Source organism: Rhinolophus hipposideros (genome assembly GCF_964194185.1).
Source record: "Rhinolophus hipposideros genome assembly, chromosome: 4".
In the NCBI taxonomy this organism is placed as follows: domain Eukaryota; kingdom Metazoa; phylum Chordata; class Mammalia; order Chiroptera; family Rhinolophidae; genus Rhinolophus; species Rhinolophus hipposideros.
This window is the reverse complement of record NC_138050.1, coordinates 51920210-51938778: the sequence shown is the minus strand read 5'-3', so window position 1 is coordinate 51938778 and position 18569 is coordinate 51920210. Positions and strand designations below refer to the sequence as shown.

At 42.0% G+C, this 18569-nt stretch overlaps 1 protein-coding gene across 6 annotated transcripts in view; it reads left to right on the top strand.

Moving 5' to 3' along the window:
* The window catches only part of ATP11A (ATPase phospholipid transporting 11A), a 132160-nt gene that overhangs the window by 95322 nt on the left and 18269 nt on the right, over nucleotides 1-18569 (top strand). For 3 of the 6 annotated variants that reach the window (XM_081045689.1, XM_081045691.1, XM_081045692.1), the window contains exons 16-26: nucleotides 1844-1917; nucleotides 6617-6720; nucleotides 9090-9271; nucleotides 10578-10829; nucleotides 12357-12531; nucleotides 14307-14409; nucleotides 14659-14804; nucleotides 15351-15410; nucleotides 16290-16417; nucleotides 17280-17415; nucleotides 17938-17961. In XM_081045689.1, coding sequence (XP_080901815.1) covers nucleotides 1844-1917; nucleotides 6617-6720; nucleotides 9090-9271; nucleotides 10578-10829; nucleotides 12357-12531; nucleotides 14307-14409; nucleotides 14659-14804; nucleotides 15351-15410; nucleotides 16290-16417; nucleotides 17280-17415; nucleotides 17938-17961 — 1384 coding nt within the window. The remainder of the gene's footprint in view (nucleotides 1-1843; nucleotides 1918-6616; nucleotides 6721-9089; nucleotides 9272-10577; nucleotides 10830-12356; nucleotides 12532-14306; nucleotides 14410-14658; nucleotides 14805-15350; nucleotides 15411-16289; nucleotides 16418-17279; nucleotides 17416-17937; nucleotides 17962-18569) is intronic. The other 3 variants (XM_081045690.1, XM_081045693.1, XM_081045694.1) reach the window with 1 other exon arrangement.

The following is an 18569-nucleotide window of genomic DNA, read 5'->3' as shown; positions in this document are numbered from 1 at the left end:
GCCACTCTCTGAATTTCCATGAGGCGGAGGAATAAGTACCTTCCCCAGAGGGCAGCCACAGAATCCTGTGTTCAGAGCATCAGCTCCCAGACCATGGAGCAGTGTCTTCTGGAAACCAACTATGCTTTGGCATAATCAGCTGGACATTGGATGGTTTCACTTTTCAAATCTTTATTGCCCATATACTTTTGATTTTTAGGAATTGTCTGTCTAAAATTACTGCTCCCAGAGGCAAACGGTCTATCTTGAGTTTTGATTCAGATGATTAGGTTGTCCATCTCTTCTTTATAAATAAACATAAATATGCTGAAATAGATATAGGCAAGGACAGGTGGTAAACAGCATAAGATTTAGTGATCGTGTCCTCAAGAAAACTAGATTTTAAAATTTCCTTCTTAGGAAAAATAAACCCTTAGCTTTAGTGGGAGTGGTGAGACCCTTGAATCCAGATCTGGCTGCTCGGTCCTAGAGGGGCGTAGCCAGAGCTCCTCCCTGCAGTGCTGGGTGGGGACTTCTAGGATCTGTGAGGCCACTGCGGGGGGTGGGGGAACGGGTGCGCAGAGTGACATACCGCTGTGAGGCTCTCTGGTTTCCAACTGAAAAGGCAGGTGGGATCACTCCTGAAATTATCACACACTACAGTGGTACTGAGGAATTCACAGGGAACCAACCCTGTTACCAGTGTGGGAGAGGAAGAAACTTTCCTCTACCCTTCTAGGGTCTTTTGGATGGTCTATTAATCAAATAGACGTGAGACAGATTAACAAGAGATAATGACCGGATTTAATTACATGTGTATATAAGGGAACCCCACATCCAAGAGAGGTTCGGAGACAGAAAGGGAAAATGAGGTATATGTGACATTCTGAGCTCAGGATGAGATAAGATGCCCTGGGGCTTCAGAGGGGAGGAAGGTCATTCTCAAGACAATAAGAAGAGCAGATGTTTGCCCTGCCCTATAGATAAGCCATAAAAACTTTATGGGCAAGGCGTCTAATTGAAATTCTTTAAGAGAGAGGTAAAAGTTTCTCATGAGCCTGCAGGCCAAAAGAACTCACATGTCAAAGTGGCACCTCTTGGGGAGGCCTGTTCTGAACCCCTTTCCCAGCTTGTGAGCGAGGACTGACATCGCAGAAGTTGCACAATCACTTCCGAGCTGCCAGCTGGGGACGCTAGACCCTAGAGTCTTCAGAGGTAGTGTCAGGGGTGGCTGAACTATTTTCAATATTTCAAACACCAGACAGAAATCATGAGTCTTCTTACAGTGAATCTGCACAAGCTGATTAAATATCAGCCTTCTTTGCTTTTTATAATGATCTTTATCAACTTAAAGGACTCTGGTTCATTCTCAAGGATCATAAACTCGGATACAACCTGTGGGTCTGTGTTCAGCAGAACTTAGGAAAGTGAATTAGCGCATAAGAAATGGGTTTTTAGTGAACCAACCCCCTGAGCTTCTGTGACCTGGGCTGTGGGACAGGGGAAGACATGCAATGCGAATGGGGGGAGCCTGTGCTTGGCTTCCCTCCATTCCCCACAGGGTGCTGGTGCCAGCAGCAAGGAACGGAATCACATGAATCCAGACTTTTCCATCATCTTGTCTGTGGAGTAAACTGCCCTACTTCCAGATTCCTCCTTCAAAGAGAGGCTCGACAGCCATGTCCTCCAGGGAGAGGTGGGGGGTAGAGTGTGGAGGGAGGGGACTTTTTTTTGTTTTAAGGACTGTGTGTGGAGGGGAGAGGACTACCCCAGACATTCAGCTGTGGAAAGGCTGAGAGGTACCCAGATTTCATGACGTAAGGAGCCAATTGAGTATTCAAAAACAAATTTTAATCTGTTTCAGATTTGAATTGCTGGAAATTTTGAGTTTTGACTCAGTAAGAAGGAGAATGAGTGTAATTGTAAGATCTGCTACAGGTAGGAATTTTCTTTCCATTTCTTAAATTATACATTGTGGTTGTGTTTTATTCTGATGCTTCCATTCTCTAGGAGCTTTAAGGTTTGAACCATTGATTCTTTTTTTGTAAAAAAGCATATATGCACCAAGTACAGGTCACACAACTCCTTATACCCGGTGCAGTCACACAACTTCTCACACCAGTGACAGGTGACGTAGCCCCTTAGCACCTCCCGGTCCCATTTCTCCCCCCAGCACCTTAGGCTGGCAGGTTTAGTTGCCTTCGGTTTTCCCCTCCACTAAAGTCCTGCAGAGTCTGCCTTTATCCCCCTCTCATTTCTCACACACAGCACCTGCTCCTGAAGGTCTCTCACCTGCAGCCTCTCTATTATCTCTATTAGCCTTTCTATCATCCTGCTATCTTCCTAAGACCATCATGCTTGTCCTTGTGGGCTGCTGTTCTGCAGCAGGCAGCCGCTCCTCTCCCGGGTCTTTGATTGAGGCCCTGAATTGCCTTCCCATCTTTCGTTCCCAGGCCACCCCATCTTTCGTTCCCAGGCCACCCCAAATGTGCCCTGCACGGACTTTTCCATGTGAAGGCCCTTTGTGTGGTGAGAACTTTTCCACCTGGAGGCCTACTACCTGGTGGGGACTTTCCACCTGGAAGGCCCTCTTGCTTGTTTGCACCTATTCAAGGACATCTGGTTAAGAAGCCTTTCCTGGTGGCCTCATTCAGATAAGCTGTTTGTTCGCCTTCTGACCTGGCTAGTCTGAAAGCATCCTAAATGCAGAACCTATATTTTTCTCGACAATATACTCACCATTGCACTCCTACTGAGTGCTCAGTAAATACTGCTAAATTCAATTTACTGATGCAATTTCAAAATGGCATTTTATCAAGAGACGTGGGATCTTATACTTTTTGGTTTCTTAAAACTGGGCAATACCAGGCTGTGTTTATCTCTTTGGAAAGTTGCCTGGTGAGCAACCAAATGCAGCCACTACACCGGAACAAAACAGACTCAGCCTAAAATAGTGATCTGAGGGCATGTTGGGGAATTTTATGTCAGCCAGAATCTAACACTCACACTGAGAGATTTTCATGTCAGTGGGAAGTACACAAAGTAGCTTTTCTTAACCAGAGCCATTCTGGCTTTCTTCTGGTGGAACCAGCTATATTTTGTTTTCTCTTTGTGGGGACAGAGCCAGGAATGCAGTTTCCAGGCTCTCGCCCTCATGTGGAAAGGTGCTGGCTCAGGTAGTAAATGGCCATCAACTGTGATCAAATGGCCATCACCTGTGGATAGTTGGCCACCAGCTGTCACCAGTGAGCCATTGGCCACTAGTATAACTGCTGTGGCTACGCTAGCAGAAAATGGGGGCTAGCAAGAAGATGGTGCCTGAGCTGGCAAGCACGGATTGCAGTTAGAACCGCAGAGTGTGGGTTGCGGATGTCAGAGAAGTGGATGGCAGGTTGCGGATTGTGTAGCTCCTGCTTCCTGTGTCTCCAACCCAGCCGCCAGCGAGACTATAGTGGTATGACTCCTCTACCTATGGCTCTGTGGGTGTTCCTTTTTGGCCTCACCATGTCCTGTGTTCTTATGCGGGGAATGGGAGCAGAGACCCCGCATGACACCCTGGCGGGACACTCTTCTAAAACTATTGAAGACATTGTAAGGTTGCTAATGGCATATCTTTCAGCAGCACCCTGTGAGTCATTTTCCAAGGAGTTGGGTTCTATGTGCTGCATAATGAGCCTGGTAAAGGCACCCTGGCTGCTCTGGGAGCTGTGCTAACTGTCTCAGAGCTGGTTCTCTTATCTGCGTGCTTCCTGCACCTCTAAACCAGGTTATCAAACATGGTGAACATGAGCGGGCTCCGCCAATGACACTTGCACTAAGTGTCATGGGGCACAAGATAATGTATAATATAAATGCTGCCCATACACATGGAAACAGAGATTTCGCCTGTAGGCTCAGCAGGAAGCACATATCTCATGGCGTTTGAATCAAATTCAGATGTGCTAACACTTGCCCAAATACAGAAAGTTACTCCATCTTGCTCTGATGAAACACTCTCCTGAGAGTTTACGCCATTCAGAGTTATCCAGAAGAAAGGCATTAAATTGGAGAAATCTTTTTGCCTTGGGACTTTTTCCCCCTTACAATTGTGAAGTCTAGGAGCTGAATCATGCTTACGGAGATGTTCCAGAGCCTGCAGTACTCATTACAATCTCAGGAAGTGAAGCATCAGTTATCCACAAATGGTCTTCTGCCCCACCTATGCATTCTTCTGAACTGCGGTTAGGATACCAGGAACCTTCATAAACAACCTCCATTTACCATCAAAAAGGTCCATCACGAAAGCTTGAATAGGAGCTGGGCCACATTAAGCATTTATGCCCAAGGCATTCACATCGTTAGCATATCCCTTCCACGAGCAGATGTCTACATATTTCTAAGGCATCATTGAGGAACTGCCGGCTTACGATGGGGACTGTCATGCCATCAATTAATTTTAAGAGAAGTTTGAACATTTAATTCAACAAGTTGTTTTCTACGTAGTAGCACATCCCCAGAGATGACACAAATTGTCCTGGTTTTACAACCTAATGGAGAGTTGACTTCTTTAGGGGAGCCTGGAAACCATAAGCCACTGCAGCCAGTTAACACCTTGCTTTTCTTTCTGAGGGCTCTTCCCGTAGCAGTCAGAGCTGAGCCTCAGTCCCACAGCATGCTCTGCTGTAGGTGGGATCGCGTCACCTGTGTACTGTTTTAAGTTACTATAACATCACCCATGTGTGCACCGCCCTGGGTGAGTAGCTTTCTGCTTGTTTATAAAACTGGAAAAGCAGAATCTAAAGCTGGTGCCAAATACTGTCAGCTCTAGTCCTTTGCAGATTAAATTTTGCCTTATGCTCTGGGTATTTCTATGCTGAAGCCTCTCCTCACCCACTTTAAGGCTGAATTTCTCCCATATCTAAAGTGGGCATAGAGGAATTGACAAGTTGAGACAGTCGGAAACTTAAGCCATTTACAAGCCATTACCATGAGTCATCCATGATTTTCCTAGGGGGAAAAAATGCATTATTGTTCAAGAATGTATAATATCATTACATTCTCTGGACTACAATTCTTGTTCTAAACTATATCTAACGACTAACGAGCATTGGCTAGAAAAAATGTCTGATAGTCGGGAATGGATTCTGACATCAGACTGGTTGACATATGACTAAGAGCCCCAGGTCACAAACCTGTGCAATTGTGTAGGCATCTTCTAGAGATCGTATTCCTGCTCTGGTAGATTTCTGCTCAGTGTTGCTGGGCCATGTTCCCAGTTCTCTCCCAACCTTTGCTCAGCCATAGCTTACTTATCTCCATGTCCTGGAGACGCAGACATCACTGGATTCCGTCTTTCTGGCCATGTGTTGATATTACCCTTGGTTTAATTTTAGGACTTGTATGAGCATAAATGGCACTGTGTTTTAAATGTTTTCACTGTGTGTATATCACAGAAGTTAGTTCTTTCTGGTATCAAGGAAATAAGCCAAGGTCGGCTCCATATGCTAGCTGAGGTCACGGACACTTGTTCCAGGTTTCCGGTGCAGACCAACTGGTGTGGTCTCACAAGCCATCGCCCCAGGAATGTGCCTCCCAACAGCCCCTCCTGACCCCCCCACACACACATACCTGGAGGAGTTGGCTACGGTGGAACAATATCCTGCTTGTCCCGGTGCCTCTGGATTTGGTTTCCAGGATATATTTCTGAGGGCCGTCAGCATCTAGGGTTTCTAGGAATCAGCCGCAGGCCAGGGAGCTCATCATTCAAGCATCCAAGCTTTCTATCTGAAGACAAAGTAAGAATACAACGTGAGTCACGGTGTTAGTTCCCCTTCTCCCAGCTCTGCAGTTGCTGTCATGGACCACCATGGTATGAGCCCAACACAAACAAAACTCCCCTGGCAAAGTGTCACATGGCTTTGCAGGCCAGAAGGAAGATTCTTCACTGGAAGAGAAGGAGCCCCTGTGTGCCAGGGGCCTGTTGTGTCCCTGCTGGTGCCTTTCATCTCGTTAATCTCCTTTGTGTCACATACTGGAAAGTCTCCTCCTACTTATCTGGAAGAGACAATCTTTTCATCTTGAGGGAAGACAAGCATGCCTCTATACCACAAATATGTGCAAAGTAATTGGGACATGACTTGAGGTGTGGGGCAAAAATGATAAAACAGACATTTCTTAGAACTCTCGTTAATGCGAAGGATGACCTAGGGGTCGTGTTCTGCATCAAGGTACATCATGTTCTAATGGGGTCTGATGTTCACCTCCCAGTATTTCGGCAAATTCTTGTCTCCACTTTTGGGTCAGCCACACCCTTCATTTCCTTACCCCCTCCCTGGTCCCAAGGTCATTTTATTCCTCCTATTCTAACCAGAGAGAGGGTAGATGTGACGAAAAGGACACTCAGGAGCCAGTGTTTTCCTGGCTTTCCTGTGAGATTTCTAAGGTTGCAGGAATCAACTAAAGCTTTGGGGTAATCTGTAAATTTAATTTTTTTCCTGACTTTACATGTTAACCAGTCAATGGAAATCTCCTATACCACAGTCTCGGCACTGATAACCCTGTGTTTGTTTCTTAATAACAGCATAATTTGAAAAAGAATTTAGTCTTCCCCATATTATGATTAAATTAAACAACTTTTTTTTTTTCCCTCATTTTATAGGAGAAATTTATCTCTTTTGCAAAGGAGCAGATTCTTCAATATTTCCCCGAGTGATAGAGGGCAAAGTTGATCAGATCCGATCCCGAGTGGAACGCAACGCTGTGGTGAGATGGGGAGCTGAGGGGACTAACATCATACTTGTTCTCCTGCTTTGGGAGCGCACCGCCCTGACTGAGAATGCCATGTTCTGTTCCCTACACGTAGAGATGCACTTAGAAGTCAGAATTGCCACATGTACACAGCTTGGAAAAGTCCCCTGTTGATTTCCACACAGGTGGTATTCTTGATCTGAGCACTGCCTTCCAGAACATTTATTCAGAAGACTATTGGCATGTGTGTATTTTGAGATGGGGCCTAGGTCGGACGGTTGACATTTGGTTCAAATGACAAGCGTGTTTGTGATGATTGTAGTAAATCTTTACCCTGAATGAGTTTTAGTGATTTGTTTAAAAAAGTCAGTGAGCACTTAGGCTTTTCCTTGTGACTTTCCCTATTTGGTTTTCTTCCCACATCTCGTTCTGAAGCGTGTAGCTGAGTCTGTTCTGTAACTTCGGCCACACTGTTAAGTTGGTCAACAAATCTGAGCTTTTGACCCCCCCATGGCTCCAGCTTCCTCTCTTCAAGGTCTGTTGTGGGTGTGGGACAGGCTGTGTGCGTCTCTGACACAGAACCACCCTCCACCCGTTCACACCAGACCCTAAACCAGTTGTATGGCTCTTCGTTGGCACGGTCCCCCGCTTTACGCTAAACATACGTACAGCATTAAAATTTTCTACTGTCTCAGAGGCACCCTTTCTATCCTGAGACCATGCATGCCTGCAGCAGCTACTACAATTTTTACACTTTGTTAAACGTTGCTGTCGTGAAAATCCTTTGGCTTCAAGTTCTTATTAAAATGCCTGGTAACACCTACTGGTCAAACAAAGCAGCTGCCGTCAAACCAGCAGGAATTAATAAATAAGCTGCAGGAAGATGATTGAACCTTTTGTGTGTGGGATCATGAAAGTAATAATGTCACTAATTTCCGTTACCCACAGAGGGGAGGAACCTGTTGGCATGGAAGATGAAAGACTTCTTTTAAGCACTTAAGTGTACACGTGTCCATGTACAGGCGATGAATTTTAAGAGAGGGTGTACACGGTTACCCCTGAGGGGCCAGCCCCATCTACAAGTCACTTCAGAACAGCGTTTGAAATGACAGAGATGCCTCGTCCCACTGTCGCCAGGTGGCTGTGTGACACTGGCCACACTGATAACCACATGAGTTAAGCAGCATAGGCTCTAGACAGAATATGTTCATTGTGGACCCCTGGGATCTCTGCCCAGGACTGGGGGAAGGATGTTCTCTGCCCCTGTGTTCTCCCATCCACCCCTCCCATTCTTTTGGAGGAAAGTCATATCTGAACGAAAGGAAGTTCATGCAACCAACACTGGAATTCAGTGTGTGCTGTCTAAACAACCGCTGCCCGCCCCTCAGAAAAACCTAGACTTTAAAACTCAGTGTTTCTACATCGCGTGTTAGTATGGCATTATGTCTCCTAATCTAGAAGTTTCTGCAGAAGTGGGTACAGGCAGCACGGACTTTCTAATCCACGGTACGTCTCCTGATTGTGTGGTCATTTTCCCTTATAATTAGTTTTAAACTTGTCTTAACTCCTTTTAATGACTTTGCTTTCTGACATTAAAGACGGCTTCAGGCATCCTGTCTCCCTGTGTCTCATAAGGGGAAGGTGCTCATTTCTTTCAGATTATGCATGAGCCTCCTCTCGGTCCCTGGAAATTTGATAACACTTTCTTTGAGGGGGCAGAAGATCATCTCCCTGTAACTGTCCCTCCAGACAGGGGGGAAGGGACAGGCACACTCCAATTATTAAAACCCCAAACTAACGTAATACATTGACAGAATGTAAGTGCTCTGTGTGTGGCCCCTTAAAGCACTGAAAGTCCAATTTACTTGTGCCTCACTGACTGATGCTACAGACTCTCTGTGTGTTGTGACATCCAGAATTAGGATCCTTCATAGCAGAGAATTTGTTATTCTTAGATTCTTATTGCACTCTTCTGTGGATCCAATAGATTTGATAAATAACCTTGCTTCGTTTTCCTTCTGTGAGTGCTAATAAGATCAAACTATATTACAAACCTCCATGGAAAACATGGTACTTGTAAAAAAACATGTTACTTTACAATCGAAAAGAACAAAGTCTTACCTTTTGATTTTATTATTTATAAATTTATTTATTATTTATTCCCCTGCTACTGTTCTGAATTTTTTATAAATGTGTAATAATTGCATTGAATGTGGATAGAAATAATTCACTTATTTGACCAACCACCTTGAGGGTAGGTTGCTTTATAATTCTTTGGCTAGTCTTTCTAACTAGAGAAAGCAGATATTGAAAAAGCTATTGAAAAATAACATTTCAGCACAATTGACACTTGAATTCACTGTGAAACGCATTGTAACCCACAGGAGGGGCTTCGGACTTTGTGTGTTGCCTACAAAAGGCTCATCCGAGAAGAATATGAAGGCATTTGTAGACTGCTGCAGGCTGCCAAGGTGGCACTTCAAGATCGAGAAAAGAAATTAGCAGAAGCCTATGAGCAGATTGAGAAAGATCTTATTCTGCTTGGTGCTACCGCTGTGGAGGACAGGTAAAGCAAACGCTATGCCTTGTCTCCAGAAACAAAGCATGATGCAATCTGACAGCGTGGGCCACAGGGGGGTGCTTCAGGAGGAAACGTGTCAACTCTACCAAAAGGGGGTGTGTTCATGCATCAGGAAGAGACAGTCCGTGAAGGAATAGCACAGGGAGCTTATGATTGGATGATGTTTTACTTCTCATGAATGAGAAGCCTGAAATTCACGCTTTCCCAGGAAGAAACCAGAAATTGTCAGGATTTAAAAAAATCTCTAGCCAGCATCTTTGCAGACCACTCTTGATCTCAGTTTCCTTTTTTCACAAAAATGATGAAATTAGAGATTTTTTTTCTATCTGTAGAATACTATGATTATGTGATCTCCAGACTTTTATGTAGGAGGTTTATCCAAGAATTTAACCAAATCATTCCAGTTAGAATTTGAATCCATTCCTTTTATTCAATGCTTGGCAGAGACACACGACATTACTCCAACACAACTATCAAAACCTAAGACTCTAAAAATCTAGAAAAAACGGCAGGTCCCCCAGACGAGGCAAGCTTGGATATGATGCCAGACTTCCACGAGTAGCGAGACAACCTGACCAATGTCAAGAGAGCCATGAATCCTCAGACACGTTTTGTAACTTCTGCAAGCTTTGGGTTTTCCACATGTAAACTGGGATGATAATAAAGTCCTCACCCCTTAAGTTGCTTGTAAAGATGAAATGTCGTGCACAGAATGCTTCACTCAACATCTGACACGTGGTCAGCCTGTGAGGTGTGTTAGCCAGTCACAGAACCACAACTACGTAGTGTTACCGGTATTTTACATTATTTAGAGACACCTGGGCTTTAATTGGATAAGTGGCAATATTGAACAGTTTATACCAAAAGAAAAGATAATGGATATTACTGACCAGCTCTTTTGTAGATCTTAGTTTTCCCTGAGTAAGACTTTTTCTATTGTTGGCTGTGTGGTCCTTCTTATAATTGCCTAAAATCCATTCCAGGTAGTGAGTCCCAGCTAGACAGAAAACCACAGTGCTGGCCTATGGTGATTATGCAAGACAGCCATTTACTTCTTAGTATTTTATCCATGTTTATCTATTTGGTATTAGGAAGGTTTTTTTGTAAAAAATTAGTACGTTTTGAAAACAGGTTCAGGCACTATCTACTAAGATCATGAGCAAACGGTATTGCACTTTTTAATTTTATGGGGCTAAAATATTTTACTAGATCACAAGTTTCTGAAGTTGTTTATTTTGATTTGCCTTTGTCAGCCCTGATGTATGTTGTGTTTTGCTTTTGCTTTCCTTAGGCTCCAGGAAAAAGCTGCTGACACCATAGAGGCTCTGCAGAAGGCAGGGATCAAAGTCTGGGTTCTCACCGGAGATAAGATGGAGACGGCAGCAGCCACCTGCTATGCCTGCAAACTCTTTAGGAGAAACACACAGGTGCTGGAGCTAACCACCAAGAAAATTGAGGAGCAGAGTTTACATGATGTCCTGTTTGAGCTGAGTAAAACCGTCCTACGCTACAGTGGCAGCTTAACCAGGGACAACCTCTCAGGGTAGGCAACACCCTCTTTCCCTGCTGCAAAATATGTTTTCAGAAGGACTGAAGTGACCTCCATTTGCAAGGTCTGAGCCTCAGGACCTTTGCTGGAAATGTGGTTCTGTCCTCCTGCATCAGTAACTGTATCAGCATGTTAGAGTGACCAGAAACATGAGCAAAGTTTTGGGGTTTTTTTTGTTTTTTAAGGAACTATAACATGTCTTTTTTCACAAGAGTGTATGCATAAGAAAGGGGTGTGTGTGTGTGTGTGTGTGTGTGTGTTTCAAACTGCTGGCTAAAGAATGTTGAAAGACTTGATTGATTTACAAAATATTGTGGATGGGATTCTCATCTGTTTCTAAGACACTCTTCAGGGCATCTGCCAGACCAGGGAGGAAAATATTAATGCATGGCTGTTTGTCTGTTAAGACAAAAAGTATGTGCCCAAGAGTTGTTCTTTTTCAAGAATATTCAACAATTTATTCTGATACATTTTATCAATGCTGTTCTTGTTAGATGCATGATCTAAGATTAGATTTTATTTGAATCTTTTAGATTTTCATTAGTGTAGGTAAAGCACAAGCAGCTCCTTAATCATATGCAAATTTTAAATTATTTATAATTGGTACATAGCTATTTCCCTTCACCTGATCTGCAGCATTTATTTTGGGGATTAGAGATATCCCTTGTAATTTTGAAACACAGCAAAGAGACATATTATGACTATGTTCTTCCCAACTCTGGTCATTCAGGCAGAATGTGAGATATTAGATGTAATCATGAAGACTGAGGTTGCCCAGTGTGACGAGGAAGTTTGGGAATAATGACTGAACTCTTTAGAATGCAAGATAAATGCTCTCCTTATTGTTGAGAAGCACTGGGACCCGCACATGAATCCATAGTAAGGATTCTGTGTTTGCTTTGTCTAAGTGAAAGGAGAAAATACCTTATTGATAAAACAAGAAATACACTAGTCCTTCTCTATCTGCAATTGTGCTTTCCACAGTTTCAGTTACCTGTCGTCAACGATGGTCCAAAAATATTAAATAGAAAATTCCAGAAATAAACAATTCATAAGTTTTCATTGTGCACCATTCTGAGTAGCGTGATGAAATCTTGTGCTGTCCTGCTTTAGCCTGCCCAAGACATGAATCATCTCTTTGTCCAGCGTATCCATGAGCGAGAGAGAGACCATATTTACATAATTTTTGGCCTATTACACTATATTATTGTGATTGTTCTATTTTACTAGTCATTGTTGTTAATCTTTTACTGTGCCTCATTTATAAATTAAACTTTATCATAGGTATGTACGTATAGGAATATATATATGGTTCTGTACTACTCATGGTTTCAGATATCCACTGGGGGTCTTGGGACATATCCCCATGGATAAGGAAAGCTACTGTACTCGTTTTTTAACCCTTTGGTCATGGATTTGTAGCATCTATAGATAACCAAAAAAAAAAAAAAAATTATATAGTCTTTTAAGATCTATAAATTTAGTTATTGAGTAATCTCTGTGATTTGTATAATCTAACAGACTTTCAACGGATATGCAAGACTATGGTTTAATTATTGATGGAGCTGCATTGTCTTTAATAATGAAACCCAGAGAAGATGGAAGCTCCAGCAACTACAGAGAACTCTTCCTTGAAATCTGCCGGAACTGCAGCGCTGTGCTCTGCTGCCGGATGGCGCCTCTGCAGAAGGCCCAGGTCCGCACTTCTGTCACTTGTAATTAGCTAGTGATTGAGGACTCTTTAAATATTGAAAACCATTCATTTGTTCATACAACCTCTGATTTATTTTTTTTCTGAAATCTAACAAGTTACCACCTTTTGTAAATAGAAGCAAAAAGATAGAAATTTAAAACTTGGATAGTATTTTGCTTGTCATGATTAGTAAGAGTTAACTGAAGTAGATGGAAGATGCTTATTGTACAAAGGTCAGGAGACATGCCCCTGTCTGACGTCTCTTGTAAAATAAAACCATAACACACAGGTATAATCATTTATAGGACTCAATAGTAAAGATGGAAGGGGTGGCAACTAGCATTATTGAGCACCTATTGCATGTCAGTTACAGATATAGCTAGGAACTCATTGAACCTTCAAGTAACCTTGTTAGATGACTGATGTTATGCTAATTTTATGAAAGAAGTATACCTAAGTTGCAAAAAATTGGGACAACTTTTCTAAAAAGATGCATTTGAAAAATGACGGTCGGAATTTGGCTTCTAGTCTGTCGGACTCCAAACTCACATTCTACCCACTAGACCATGTTCTTGTGGAAACACACCTGAAGCATTTTTTAAACTATGTTTTAAAGCATTATGAAACACGTACGTGAACACGGATGTCTTTCTGATATTAGTAAACCTGCAAAACATCCAACCTTGTTAAACCACATTTTAGATACCCTAGACAATTTCTCATGAATTGTTCATGAAAGAAATCCATAACTTCTCAGACTGACCCAGTGAAAAGCATGTACGAAGAGCTTGTGTTTAGCATCACTGCACATGTGTTACATTGTCACTAAAAATATAGCTGCAGGATCTGCCCTGGGTAATTCTCAGTGAAGACAAGGCGAGACTGCAAAATTCATATATATTCTGACTGAGACAAAAATGGTTTTATTCCCTATCCTCCCTCTTACGTGTATGATTCTATATAAACCTTATGTAATTATGTCCAGAATGGCAGTTTAAGGATATTATGTTTGATCTTCATGTGCTACATGGTCCTTTTTTTAAGTTCTTAACTGAGTTTAGCAAACTTTTATACAAATTAATTTTCGTTTCAATCTTTGATCTTAAAACAAGAAGGCAAGCCATGCATTTTCCCTCATCTTTTTAATCTTATATCTTGAATCATTACACTTAGGTACATAAATGGAAAAATATATGTATTTTTTGGACTGATCATTTGGAAATTATTAATCCCATTGAATTGTCAGAGTTACTTTTGCACACATGACAAATTCGAAAATTAAAATACATTAAGAACAGTTTATTTTATTTTTTATTTTTTTATTTTTATTTTTATTTTTTTTTAAGAACAGTTTATTTTAAAAAGTAGATGCTTGATACCAAATAGTTTGGAATAGCAATTTCTTCTAATAGAATACAGTGTTCAGATTTTTTCCCCTATATATTTGAATGTATTTCTCCTATATGTTTAAAAACGTCAGTATAGCAGTAACTGAAAACTACTTTATATATTTCATGTCACTATCTTCAAAATTTGCCTACCAGCCTTTTTCAAATTATCTCATTTTAATCATACCTTAGCTACTTTATTTTATTTTGCTTTCAAGATGAAAAAAAGATTTTATCCTATATGGATAAAATAGATTGAATATAGTAAATTTACTCTAAGCAAGTCAATTTTCTTGACTAAGTTTTTTTGTTGTTATTTCTGTCTAATGAACGAATAGCCTGAGCAAAAATAAAACAGAGAAGATAAGTTCTCCATTTATTTCTTTCCAGATTGTTAAATTGATCAAACTTTCAAAAGAGCACCCTATCACGTTAGCAATTGGTGATGGAGCAAATGACGTCAGCATGATTCTGGAAGCCCATGTGGGCATAGGTAAACCTCTTCTTTTTTGAGTACCTGCATGTTTTGGTAACTGAGATTTATCGCTTCAGCTAGACAAGAAGAGGATGCAGCCAAAGCAGGATCATAGATGGCACATTTAGCACACCAACTGTGATTCAGAACATTCATGACAGATCTCTCACAATAACGACTTGATCTAACCTTATTTTGCTTATTCTTGTTTTCGCTTCAGTAGTGTTGACAAAGGATGTACTCAGCACATTTATTCCCTTCTTATAGGTGTCATTGGAAAGGAAGGTCGTCAGGCTGCAAGGAACAGTGACTATGCAATACCTAAATTTAAGCATTTGAAGAAGATGCTACTTGTTCATGGGCATTTTTACTACATTAGGATATCTGAGCTTGTGCAATACTTCTTTTATAAGGTAGGAAGGATTTCCAGGCTCTTATCACTGTTTTAGTGGCACATAAGGCACATGGTGGAATGACACATTTGACAGATGCCTTGATGCTATAAGGGCAATTTATGTAAAAATAGAAGTAATTGTCAGCAAGGACGGGGTTAATCCTACCACTTTTCCCACACTCACACAATTTATTGTGGAACCAATAAGAAAATATCAGTTGTGAAATGAATGAGGTAGGGGCATTCTTTTGTAATTCCTTGAGATAAATCCTTATTCATTATGCAATTTGATTCTTTTCTGTTTATACTGACACCTACATTGCCTCCTCATTTCTCTTTAACAAACGTTGTCTGTTCTCAGTGACCAGAACATGGTCATATGTGCACTGTAGATACATTAAAATGAGAGAACAATTTCAAAGACCTTTGCCTGCCCTTCTGAGAACGTAGGACACTTTTGAGTCACTTTCCCCAAATGAAGTAGTGTCACCTGGACAACCTCTTGGGAATTAGATGCCTCCTACCGTGTGCCCTTGAACTAACAGGACTGTGACTTGTCTTTCAGAATGTCTGCTTCATTTTCCCTCAGTTTTTATACCAGTTCTTCTGTGGATTTTCACAACAGGTGAGTCCTAATGTCTGATGTCAGAAGCTCCCCCGAGTCTTAGCTCCCTCCCACATCTGGGTGGCTGCAGTCGGGGAAGGGGGGGTGGGGGGAGGCGGGAGGTAGCAGCCTGCAGGGGTGTGAGGCCAGGACAGCCAGGGAGGCCCAAGTACCCTCCACTCACTGCCCTCAGCAACCCTGTCTCAGGGTGAAGGAACAGTGTGGAGGGGCCCAGCGCTTCTGACTGCAGGCTCTCTTGTGTGGCCCAGTGAGAGAAGCGCCCAGTACTTGCCTCCCGGCTCCCCCCCACCCCTCCACCCTCCAAGCATGGGAGAGCTGTGTTGGACTTTCTAACCCCGAGAAAGGGTTGAATCTACATCTGAGTTCCACTCCTGGGTGTCTCACCGTTGGCTTCTGACACATTCAAGTGTTCTGAGTGGAGGAATGCATGCCATCTGACAGGAGATGAGAGAAGGGGCCCCTTAGAGCACTCCTTCACCATCACTCACTTGCTTTCCTGTCCTGCTCAGATGGACTGTGGGCCAACTGCTTTCATCTAAAGGGGCTGGGACTGGGGGAAATTGAAGCTTGAAGATGGTGATCAAAATTGCAAACTTTTATGTAACTTCTTTTGTTGCAAGTTTGCAGTGGCCTAATGGGGTGGGTCACAGTCGAGCCGTCTCTCTGCTATGATTTTAATCCTGACTAGGTGACACCATGAAGCTTTGAAAATTGTCCTGGTCCTTCTAAATATGTAGAAAGAGGGCTCAGTATATGTTTCAGAATGCTCGTGCTTAGAGATCTTTGCAAATTAAAAAATATATATGTTGAACAAAACATCATAAAAGTTTATCAGGATGCATGGGTGTTGTTTTCAGCTGATTTTTTTCCCTCCTGCAGACTCTGTATGACACCGCCTACCTGACACTGTACAACATCAGTTTCACTTCCCTCCCGATTCTCTTGTACAGCCTGATGGAGCAGCACGTCAGCATAGACACACTCAAGAGGGACCCGTCCCTCTACAGGTACTGAGCCTCCGAAACACACTTGCTTTATAGCTTGGAAAGTAACGAGGTAGCCATAGAGTGAGTCCTTCAAATAAATGCTTGGTTGAATTACTTAAATATCAGAAATGTTCGGTGTCAGCTGATACGCTTGCTTTTATTGGATTCTTTAAGCAAGAAGCCATGTAATTTAAGTGAATATACTTCAAATTTAGATAAAGGGTTTATGTTGCATTTGAAATGTACGGATTCAACCAGTTAGTATTTTAGCATGCTTTTTGATGATTATGAAAGAACCGGGGATAAGAGTTTCTGTCCCCTTGTGACCCCAGTGGATTTATGGCCTAAATTATCCTTTCAAAACCAAATAGTTCTCTTTCGTGAGGAAAGAAAACTAACACATCTAATTTTCACGGGCTCTTTTCTGCCAAAAGGTACTTTCTATTGATAAGGAAAAGATGTTTTTCTGCTATTTCAGAACTGCACTCCAGGATCCCTGGCAGATTCAGAGTGTGTGTGTGTGTGTGTGTGTGTGTGTGTCTTTTAAAATTAAACTTCTTATTTTAGAAAATTTTAGATCCACATGTAATTGTAAGAAAGAATACAGAAAGATTCTGTAAAACTGGGCACCTGAATAAGATGGGTGGATGGTGTCTGTGCTGTACCCGGGTTGTGATACTGTCCTACAGTTTGTAGGATGTTTTGTCAGACGTTGCTACTTGGGGGAAACCAGATCAAGGCTCACAGAATCTCTCCAGTGAGTTAGAGACCCCTACGGGGCGACGATGGTCACTGCAGAGCACTGTGGCGATGGCCAGGTCACTGAGGGAGGCAAGTTTAAATGGAATGCAACCACTGTGTTCTCACGTTTTTCTTTTCACAGAGATATCGCCAAGAACGCTCTACTCCGCTGGCGATTGTTCATTTACTGGACATTCTTAGGAGTATTTGACGCTCTGGTATTTTTCTTTGGTGCTTACTTCCTGTTTGAAAATACAACAGTGACCAGCAATGGACAGGTTAGTACGAACTGGATCTCATTGACTTGGCTGCTTGGGAATACACCTCGAATCATGTACGATCATTCGTCAGGGAAGTCATTCAGCACAGTCTGTGGGGACTCCCAATAGTTGGGTATCTACGCTACCAAATTGCTTTAATGAAAGGGCTTGGTATTTCAGTAAATACCCTGCTCTGCATAGCTCTGCTGACTATAGGAAAAAATACCCTTCTGAGGGTTTTCAGACTTTATTTTTGTAACTTATATTTCACCATGAGCTATTTGTCTAGTGGTTCATTAGCTATTTGTCTAGTGGTTAGATTGTTCGGGCATGGCTTATTTAATATGAGAAATACTTTTGTATTTAACACATTTTAGCGTTTTTTCACATGTGCTTAAGTTATCTGTTTCCTTTGCAATAAGTAGATTGATAGTTTCATATAGACATCAGCTCTCTGGTTATTTGCATAATTTCTAGGGTCTGTTTTATTTGTATCTTGCTTTTTTTCTTTTTGCGACTTGCTTTCCTTCCCACTCTCAGATAATGACTACCAACACACACATGGTAAGACAATTGTGGGTGTGTCCTCTCTATGTTTTTGGAGTGCATTCTAAATAAAATATTTCTCGAAAATATTTTCAAATGTGACTTCTTCTGTGTGCTTTGTCAGTAGAAATACTCTTAGCTGCTGCTGCCTTTTCCTTCCTGTAGAACTAAAGTTATATTAGAGAAGTCTGTGTACATTTGATCATTTGTACTTGATGTTTTCTCTCTGAATTTCCATGTCAAGATTGCCAGTTGAATCAGTGATGTTTTCTAAATTGGCTTGTTTGAACTTCCCTGTACCTTAAATGAGAGGCAACATACACAGGCATGTGTGGCCTGCTGGGGGCATTGCTTTGAATGTGGCAAACCTGTGCTACCTGAGAGAATTGTGAAAGACATGGAGTACGCTTCGAATCGTTCCCTACCTAAATGTCACAGTATTTAACCTGGCCATACAAATAAACACTACCATTGACATAAAAGGGTAACTTATGAACAGAAGTTTATTTCATTTCCTGTTTGACAGAACACCTCTCTTTTCCCTGTTTTGTTTTCCTATACTGTTTATCCCTTCAACCTGTTGGACTGAAACAGGAAAGTCTTGCTATAGGTCTCGTGCCATTTGC